This window comes from Chinchilla lanigera, unplaced genomic scaffold, assembly GCF_000276665.1.
Source record: "Chinchilla lanigera isolate Chin_1 unplaced genomic scaffold, ChiLan1.0 scaffold00024, whole genome shotgun sequence".
NCBI lineage: Eukaryota > Metazoa > Chordata > Mammalia > Rodentia > Chinchillidae > Chinchilla > Chinchilla lanigera.
Window position 1 is genome coordinate 12227009 of NW_004955425.1, and position 10784 is coordinate 12237792.

Consider the following 10784-nt stretch of genomic DNA (forward strand, 5'->3'; position numbering starts at 1 on the left):
GCCTTTCCTCCCTACAGGGGTGTTTTCACGGCAACGAATAGCTGATCAACACAGCTTCATTCTTTTAATATTTGCTTCCTTTGTTTCTTTTCTTTTTTGTTTTCTTTCTTTCTTTTGCTCCTATTTCTCTGCCCCACTTAATTTGATCCTATTTCCAGAAGTTTCTCTTCAACATAGAGATCTGATCTGGAAGAAAGCGTAGGTTTTTGTAGTTTCAAGAGTTCCTAAAGTCCAGACTGCTTCAGCAGCAGCAGTCAGATGGAATTGGTCATCACCATCTGATTGTACCCGCCTGCAAACTGGGTCCTGTGGCAGTCTCACCTCAGACTCTCACTTGGTTTTAGTCGTTGTTTTCAAATTGGCTTTTGGAGCTTACTGCTGAATACCTGGTGGTGGGTTTTAAGTTCTCCTGATGCTCTCCCCATTGGTCACTATGTTGGGGATTGGGGAGATATCTAGTCATCTAGTTTTCTACTTTCTGTGGTGTGTTTGGTTTAGCAGTCTGGTGTTTTGTTGGCAGGGGGTGGGAGGAGGGCAGGATTCAGCAAATTTCAGAAAATACACTGCTTCACCCCACCTCCATCTTTCATTATTTATTTGTTTTGCAGTGTTGTGGATAAAACCCAAGGCCTTCCAGGCGGGGCAAGTGCTCTACTACTGAACTACATCCTCAGCTCAATTATTTGTTTCCTCAGGTTTATGAATTATATCTTCTTTTTTCAAGTAAGTGTCTTAATTTTTTCTAGTAAGCATAACAATTAATAAAATTAATGTCCATCATTTATTGATTGCTTAGTTCATTCTAAGTATTGAATATTTTATGAAATGATGTTTAAATCTTTATAATGACCTTTTTATGACAACATTCATCATAGGGAATACAACAACCATTAGAAGAAGATACTTTATGCCCATTTTTGAATAAGGGGTAATCGAAGCTTAGAGAGGTAAAAGGTCTGGTCTAGTTTGAGATAGGCAGTTTCTAAGATCGTACCAATAATCCTTGGCTCCTGGTGTTTATGCTCCTGTGTAATTTCTTCCTCTTGGGTTTAGGTTATACCAAGTGATTTGCTCCTAATGAACCAAATGCAGTACATATCAAAAATGTATGTGCATCTCTTCTGTGATTGTGTCACAAAAAGAATGGCTTGGGCACTTTTTCTGGCTTCTCCACTTGCACACTCTGATAGAAGCTTGTTGTCATGTTATGTGTTGTCCTATGCAAGGGTCCAATAGAAGGAGCCTAGGAAGAACTCTAGCCAATAGCCAATGTGTTAGTCAGCTTTCTGTTGCTGTGACAAATATCTGAGATCATTTAAAAAGAAAAAAATATATTTTGCCTTAAGGTTTCAGAGGCTTAAGTCCATAGTCACTTGCTCCTACAATGATGGGCCTGTGGTGGCACAGTACTGTATATCAGGGAAGGAACACATGGTAGAGGAGGTCTGTTTGCCTTATGGAGGCCAGGAAGTGAGAAGAGAAACCAGAAAGGGTTGGTATCTCCATATTCCCTTCAACAGTGTGCCCCTGTGACTCAGCTTCCAACTGCACCCCACCTACCAAGGTTCTGATAGTGTCACAGGTTGGCAACCACACAGGAGCTTTTGGGAGTATATCTAAGATCCAAACCATAAGGGCCATCAAAGGAACTAAGGCCCTCTACCTACCAATCCGCAGGGTGTTGAGTCATTCCAACAACCATGTAGACTTGGAAGTGGGTCTTCTCTCATGTGAGGCTTTGAATGTGAGGATGGCCCCAATCTTGTGAGAATCTTGGGGCAGAGTCACCGTACTAAGCTGTATCCAGATTTCTGATCTATAAAAACCCACAAATAACAAATGTTTGTTATTCTAAACTTCTAATTTGGGGTGATAATTTGTTATGTAGCAGGAGATAACTACTGTACCAGTCAGACAAGTAGTAAATAGCCCAGTTGGCCTGGAAGTCAGGAATCTGATTCCAGGATCTGTCTTCTTCATCTCTGCATGATGCTAACTTTGATTTGCCTATACTTTTATGAATTATAATCTCCACTTCATGGACTGTAATAGTCTTTCAATTCTTTATATTTTTCTTCTTTGAATGAATCTTTTCTAACTAGAATTGAGCAATTATTTTTCCAAATGAATAGCATCTTAGTTACTTTTCTTTCCTTGCTGAGAAAAAATATCCAACGCCAAAAATTAAGGGAGGAAAGGTTTATTTAGCTCACAGTTTGTGGAGGTTTCAGTCCATAAGCAGTTGGCTCCAAGGCAGGGTGGCATAACAGAGGGGCAACAGTTCAAGGTGGCAGAAGACAGCAAAAACAAGAGCAGAAGGGGGTGGGGGGAGCAAGCCTCTTTTCCTCCCTTATATTTAAACAGGCTACCTGCCCCCAGGTGGGTGTAGCACTCACACCATCTCCCTGCCCTCTTCTTGCACAGCCTCAGGATGTTTACAAAGTGAGGACCCTGGCATTCTGCTGAGTCACTTAGTTAAATTTCTAAACTGCTCAAGTTGGCCCAATGAACAAATCCTAGAGGGGTAAGGGCATGTTTTCTACACACTAGGATGTACAACGGCTGAGTTACTTAGTTAAGCTTTTAGACTTCTCAAGTTGACATAATGTGTCAACCACTACAGATAGCAAGTAGTTTCTTTAAATCACAAAAATTTAGATTTAGAAATAATCTAAAATTTCTTATATTCCAAGTCAGTCTGTCAGTAGTTTCTTTAAATCACAAAAATTTAGATTTAGAAATAATCTAAAATTTCTTATATTCCAAGTCAGTCTGTCCCATTTTTACAGACGATGAATTAGATCCAAGTGACTTGCCTAAAGTTATATAATCAGTAACAGAATGGGGGTTAAACTGCAGTTTTGATGCCTGGTTTAGGGCTACTTGTTGGTGCTGACTGATAGTTCTATATGCCCACAACTCAATACCCAATTTTGAACCCATAGAAGACTGAACGTAATTGCCATTTATTTTAGCTGTATAAAAACACAGATCCTAAAGGGAATAGCTGACAGATAATAGTCATCGTATTTTTAACCTTTTCTCATAGTCTCATATCCCCTGAAAAATAGGTCAAAAGCCTGTGTTAATCCAGTAACTATCCGTCTTCCAATCCTTAACCACAGCACTTGATCCAACATGGCACTGAGGTTTTATGTTGAAGGCCAACCACAAGTGATTTGCGTCGGCTGCTTGAACTGCTTATTTAGAAATATTTCCTGAGCTGGAGTGGAAAAGAGTTATGATCAACTGGTAATGTCAGCCATGAAAGGAGGTCAGGGGTGTGGTGGAGTGTGTGCTATGTACTTGCCCATCAGGATTTCTGTGGATTTTGGTCCTGGTCCTTTCTTTGATGATCTACCCTTTTTCTGCCATGAGCCATTCTTCCCACACAAGCTGCCCAGGAAGGCTCATTTTCCATCCTCCATTGGCCCTAGTTTCTGGAATTGATTTCTTCTCATTTGAAGTGAGACTTAGCACATTAGTGGCACTGGTGGAATTTACCTTATAACGGAGTGTGGTGTCAGAAGCAGAGCCAGGTCTCACAATCTTGAGGGTTGCATGCTTTTACGGCTTTGTAGTCTTTGTTTTTGGCTAGATCTAAAAGTCACACTGCCAGTAGCCTGTCAGTTCATAAGAAAAAAAAATGCAGGAAGGTACAAGTTTGCACATGCTTACTCTGTTGTCTTTTGCAAAAATGTTCCATTTTCCTAAGTCCCAGGGGAGTCATGGGAATAAATTTACACGTGAGTGTTAGTCTAGGAGTACAATGATGACAGAGTAAACTATTGGTACTGTAGATCAAAAGCACAATTTACATGGACCTTGCAACCTGGACAACCGGAGAAGCTGTGAAGCTAGGGCTGAAATATCTCTTTGGGTGGTAGTCTCAGCACAGTGGCATCGCTGTCTTTTTGTTTGTGTTTTATCCTTCTGTCAAAGGCTTGTGCTGGGCAGTGTTAGAAAGTAGAGTGAATGGAAAGAGTTCATTTCCTTCTCTATTCTTCTGCCTACTCTTTACCTGCCTTTTCCCATACTGAACCATTTGATTCTCTCTTCCATGCTCCATCTTTTCTCTATCATTATTTAGCATTGGGATATTGAAAATCCCAAGGAAAGTTTTACTTTTTAGTGTATTTTTTAAATCAGAAGCTTATTTAATTGAAATAGTAAGAAAATTCTAAAACTTCCTCTTTCAGCTAGAAAACCTCTGCCCTCAACCTATGGAAAACACTAAACCTTTCCTCTTCTGATGGAAAAGCAATAAAAACCTGAACATGACTTGATGCTTTGAGTTGTATAATTTGGATGAGTTGCTTAGGCTCTGTGTGTGCATGTGTGTGTGTGTGTGTGTGTGTGTGTGTGTGTGTATGAGAAAGAGACAGAAAGAGAGAGCAAGAGAGAGAGAGAGGAGAGAGAGAGAGTGAGTTTTCCAACTGAACATTTGGAACTCTCAAATTATAGAAAGGAGAGACTGAGCTAGTTGACTGAGCTCAGTCAACCAAATCCTTCAACCAAAAAGAGTTAATCTGAAAGACAGTTTCTGTTTTTTAAAAGTGAAAACCACTAGAACCAATGATCTGTAAGTGCCTCAGCCTGTAACATCTTATGTTACATTTACATGGAATCTGATGGTGCCAGATAGGACAGGAAATGCACAACAATGGTGAATGTGGTCTCTGTCATCATATATCTATGTTTGAATCACATCTACATCACACTGCAGGTCTTCATCCAAGTTATCCTTTCAAGGCCTTAGCTTTCCTTTCTTTTCTCAAAAATGATCGCAATACACAGCATTCTGTGAGGCAAAGGGAGGGGGTTGCAAATTTGAGGCCATCCTGGGCAATTTAGTAAAGTGGGGAGTTTCTGTCTCAAAATAAAAAATAAAAAAGGGCTAGGGCTATAGCTCAGTGCAAGGGCCCTGGAGTCAATCCTCAGTATGGGGAGGGGGGAAGGTAACAGTTGTACCCGTCACATCAGGTTGGAGTGAGAACCAAGTAGGTAATTAATAGTGCCAAGCAAGTTACAAATGTTCTGTGTGAGTCATTATTACTAGTGTGAATAAGCGTTTGAATTAGACATATTCCTGTATACATTTGTGTCTATTTCAAATAAGCTTTCCCATAGAACAAACTCTTTAGGCGTCAGAATGAAATATTTCACACTTTGCTGCTGTTCTAACTTGACATGATGGGGGAAATTTATATAATTTCTAGAGTATCCACTTAGGACCAGGCTGATCTCTGAAACATGGTACCATACTATTGCTTTGTAGATTTTTGATAGAAATTTTGAGACAAAAGTTAAAATGTGGGGTGGGGGTTAATATAAAAGAATGGTTTTCATGGGTGATACTTTCCTCAGCATCAGTATTTTCATATATTTTATGCAGACATTTGCAAATTTTTATTTTTTTCTTTGAGACATTAGGTCTTAGTTTATTGGTCAGTCAAGTAAAGGGACTGGGCCAGATAATTTTGTAGATTTAACATTGATGATTTGAAATTTATTTCCTGTGATGCGGCACTGTGACCAATTTGTCTCTTTAATCCAGCCCTGTTTCGTCAGCTGCAAATTAGGAAGAAAATGTTTCTACCTATCTGTTGTCTTTAATTCTAGAGATAGTATTTTAACGCTTTCTATATAATTTGTAATGGTTACATAATTGTTCTAAATACATCACAAATTAATTCTAAATATATGTTTCTAAGAGCACAGTTAAACCACTGTAAACCTTTAGCAGGCATTTTCTGGGTGTTGGAGACAAAAGGGTGAAATGACATATCCTGCCTTCAAGAACTCAGATATCAGGTACATGACAAAGATGATGATAATGATGATTACCGAGATAATAAATGCAAAAATAACTACTTTCATGGGAAAGCACAGTATTAACTGGATACAAAAGATAAAAAACTTTAGCAAGCTTAATGGTAGGGTGTCTGTGAAGGCCAGAAAGAGACTGGGGAGACACTGGGAGTCTGCAGGCTGGAAGAATACTGTTTGCAAAGAGCTCGAGATGAGAGAGCAGAGCTAAACTGGGAATTATGAATAGCTCAGTGTTGCTGGAGTGTGAAATGCAAGAGAGTGAGCTGGGACAGCCAGACAGGAGCCTCCTTGGAGCTTTGTAAGCCACTTAATTGAATAATATCTGTCCATATGTTGAGATTATTCAAACATAACTGACATGCCAACATTTTGAATCAAAACAGAAAAGCAGTTTTAATATAAACTTCTGGAACTATTAGAAAAATATATAAGTTCAGATCAATATTGTTGTATTTTGCTTGACTCAAAACTAATTCAGGGAATCTAAGAGTACCTGGAAAAGAACAGCAATCCATTTTCCCTTCACATGTTTCCTGGGGCGTTTTTCGTCAAGTTACTGTGAATCAAGGTTAGATGTATATTTCTAACACAGAGATAAAATAACACTCATATTTTGTTTTTCTAAACGTCTTTTTCGAGTTTCCATATTTTGTAAATCTGAAGGGTTGATGGGATCTTAGTGATTCAAAATTCTCCCAGTGAACAGTCCCCCACCCCCCACAAAGCCTTACTCCATTAAAAACAATCTTACATAATTGTTTAGTTGGCATCTGACCTGTTCCTATACTCTGGATTTTTTCTTGAGTGAAATGGAAAGATGAAAACAAAGCACACAACCTTTATGAAAAAAAAAATCAAGTACTATTGAAACTCTGGTTCAGTTTTTGTGGAAAAAGTACACGACTCAGAAGTCATGAATTCAAGGTTTTGCTATTTATTTCCACTTCAGTAAGCATGTGTTATTTTACTTCTCTTCTAAAATTAAAGTTATGCACCCATATGGTTTAGAGAATCAAATTGTTTTGGAAGACTCCTACAAAAAAACAAAAGTATCATATGCCTCCCCCATTTCCTGTCTCTGCAGGCAACCACTTCCAAAACTTTTTGCTTGATTCTATTTTTACTTCCATGTGTATATATTGCTATTTCTTGATTTTTAAAGAGATTTAGCACTAAGTATTGATACTCCCTCAGGGACAGGTTTTCTTGACTTTTAAACCATTGCCCTCTTCCCCATAGGAGGCTCTGCACATGCTCACTGCTTAGTATAATCTAGTTGTATTGTGGAGGTTGGATCAATATGCATGGTCTACATTATTATAACTATATAAATACTCATTACAGCTCAGCTATGTTGCACACTGTTTTGATTTTGCTATACTTGGAATTAACATTTGTCATTTTTTGTGTGGCATAGTTTTCTACGAACCAATTGCTGGCTATCTATTCATTATTTTTTATTTTACAGTGCTAGGGATGGAACTGTGGGTCTTATGCATGCTAGATAAGCATGTTAGTGTGGAGCAATATCCTTAGCCCATTCAATCACTAATTGAACTAAACCCTCATCATCTCAATCTCCTTTGAGTATGTTCACATACTTTAAAGATTCTATATATCACAGGAGAAATCTGAATTCTGAGACTTCTGACCTATTCCAATTTGAGTTCTTGCACTATCATCCTAAGGAGTCCCTTTGTCTTTATCATGTGCCAGCTCCTTTGCTTTCCTTTGTATGTTTTCATCTTAAGTCTCTTATTTTTGGTGGTACACAACCTACAGTAGGTATCTTAGACAAGGTGTAAGAATAATAAATGTTTTGAGATCTCTTATACCTAAGAATAAGTTTTAACTCCATCTTTGGTTGATAGTTTTGCTGGGTATAAACTTCTATGTTGGAAATTATTTTCCATTATGCATTGTATTCTGGTCTCTGTTGCTGCATCCACTTGGTAAGACTCCTTTTGTGTTTTCTCTGTCCCTACAGCCATGAAATTGAGCACTGTTGGGTAAAACCCACAGGGCAAACAGTTTAATCTCACTAGATTTATGATTGTCAACATAAGTTGGACTCTTCACAGTGACAGTTCATTCTTTTACAGACTCAAAACCCCCTCAAATGCAAAGCAAAACCCAACCTCTTTTTTCCTCAAATCACTGAGAGCCCTCCTTCATTGCACTCTTAGCAGATACCTTTGACTTTTATTCTTTTGGGAAAATAACAGCCATAAGATGGGAATTTTCTGTGTTCTAGAAGTGAAACCCATAAAGTGGTCTACATGTGTACCGACGTGTTCATTGAATGAGCTGTTTCTCCTCTGCAGCTGTCTTGAAATCTATTTTGTTTATGCTCTCAAAGTCATGTAGTATCAGTTTTTCTTCTTTTTTTCTGGAATACTCAATTTTGGTCAATTGGATCTTTTCAAGTCTTTTTAAAACATGCTCAAACCTCAAAAACCATTCAACCAATAAAGAATAAGCAAACTTCCCTCGTTCACATGATCCTTTAGCTAACGGGCTCTCCTCCTCTCTGAGGCCAAACACCTCCTGAAGAGGTGACTGCTCATTTTATTAGCTATATCCACTCCTTAACGGTTCCATTACGGCTTTCTTTCTGAAGTCTCAGTGACCTCCATAAAAGAAAATGTTGACCTTCCTTTGTACAGAGATGACCATATTTTCATTTTTTGAAATAGTCGTTTCCAGGATTTACATGATAAAACTTACTTGTTTTGCTCTTTCATTCTCTCACTGCTGTTCCTATCTTCCTTCCACATTATGCTGTGTTCTACTTTATCATTAACTGTTGGAATTTTAAAAAGTTCCTTTCCTTAGTTCTCTTTTTTTCTTTCTTCTCTTTCTGCAGTTCTACCTAGGCATATGGCTAGAATTATCACCTACAATATGGATCTGGAGTTCAGTAACAACATCCTGCCAGACAGAAAAATGTGTTCTTTATTTGCTTATAGGTGATACATTGGAGGAAGGATCAGGAAGTGAAATCAGGCAGGTGGAGGATGAGGGGCTGTTGACACCCCTGCCTCCAATGTAATTCTCTTCTTGCCTAGACGCTCCGTTTATGCTCCTCTTTTGAGAGTCCATGTAGCTTACTGGCTAAGTGTAAAACACCTAAAATCTAATTTTCAAGGGAGACTGCTTGGGTTCAGCTTCTGCTTCTACAACGCTGCTGGGTGACCTTGGGTAAACTGTTTTACCTCTGTGCCTCGGTTTCCTCTAGTATGAAGTGACGACAATGGTAACAGCTACCCGCCTTCATGGGTGTTAAGATGATTTAAGAGTGAGATGACTTTTTCCTTCCTTTCTGATTCATTTCTTCGAATACCTCTGAGTTCATTTTTTTTCTGAGAAGCCTCACTGACCTCTCTGGTTGAGTCCAGTTACTTCATTACAGGCTTTTCTTGTATCTTGAATCTTTTTATAATACTATAGGAACAACTTTGTACTTATGAGTCTTTTATTAATTTTAGGGGTCAATTTTTTATTTCTCTCACTTGAATGTCAACTCCAGGAGTACAGGGATTCTGTCCATCTTTTCCCACTATTCCTGTGGGCCTAACCACAACCCAGAACACAGTCGGGTCCCAGTAAGTATTTTTTGACAGAAAAATAAGGTAAACATCTCCAGTGGAAGGCAGTGGGGATGTTCCTATTTAGACCGCTTCGATGTGAAACTGGTGTCTTGTGGAGCGTCAGTGACAGAAACGGACACGCTAGAGAAGGAACACATGGTGGTGAGGCCAGTTAAGCTTCTCAAGTTCCTCAGGAGGCCGCTGTGAGCTGGCGAGTGCAGGACTTCGTGGAGATTATGTATCAGACACACAGCACTGGATTTGATTCCCGCTCTGTTCTGTGTTGCTGTGTGACCCAGGTCACAGCAATTTACCCTCCCACAGTCTTGATTTCCTCATCCGTAATTACAGCACAGTAACCAAGCAGAGTCAACTCTTGCTAACTAAGCGCCGGGCCTGTATAATTTCTCATTTGCCTTAAGCATGTTACATGATCATCCACGGGCTCAGACCAGTGATATGGCTTGTGCCACATGTAAGCCAGTTAACTACCCTCTGTGGCACAGCGACAGACTGCTGCCTCCATCTTCCTCCCAAGAATCAAACCACCACCACCACCACCACCAACGAAACTGTGACTTTGATCATAAAAGAGGGTACGAATCCGTGTGCATGTGGAAAAGAGTTTCGAGAGCCTTGGCATACTTGGCGCGAGTCTTCCCTTCCCTGGCGCTTCCTACCAGGGTACAAGGGAGGCAGTGGGGAGGCTGGCCTGCTAGGACCAGAGGTCCCGTCACCTCCCACCTCCGAGAGGGTGACCTGAGAACAGGGACCCTCAGCGTCTGACAACACGCCCTTCCCACATGCCAGTTGGGCCAGCTCCCCCAAAGAAAGCGCCTCCATTTTGTTCAAGGAAACCAACCCACAAACCAACAAACAACCCCTGCAACCCTCCCGCACAATAACAAGAGAGAACCTCTTGTCCCTTGTCACAGTTCCACCTTGCTGGGAGAGGTCTGTGTGGAACCTCTGGAGGAATGCGCCGCGGGCAGACTGTCCACGGGGTGTGTGCGGATGGCGGACCGTCTGCTCCCCAAACCCTTTCCTCTCCCTCCTCTGATTCCAACTTGTGCGACGGGCCGTGGCTGTGAGTTTCAGGGCGCACAGTGGCTGTGTACGTGGAAGAGGACCTGTGGTGCCCTTCGCACTGGTGCCCACTGCAGGAGTGAGCTCCCGTGAGCTCGGACGCGCGCCTTGCGTCCGGGGGAGGCTTGCGAGAATGGTCAGGGCGAGGGCATGTGTCCGCCTGGGCGCAGAAAGGCGGCAGCGTGCGAGACCGCGAGCATAGGTGGGCAGCTGCGTGCGCGTCCCCGAGCGAGCCTGGCGGGGGTCTGCGGCCGCGGCGGCGGGACAGGCGGGAGC

The 10784-nt window shown here is 40.9% G+C and overlaps 1 protein-coding gene across 1 annotated transcript in view; it reads left to right on the forward strand.

Moving 5' to 3' along the window:
• Nucleotides 1-10602: 10602 nt before the first annotated feature.
• Bicc1 (BicC family RNA binding protein 1) overlaps nt 10603-10784 on the forward strand; it is a 284711-nt gene continuing 284529 nt past the window's right edge. The window contains exon 1 of the mRNA XM_013514878.1: nt 10603-10710. Coding sequence (XP_013370332.1) covers nt 10659-10710 — 52 coding nt within the window. The 5' untranslated portion in view covers nt 10603-10658. The remainder of the gene's footprint in view (nt 10711-10784) is intronic.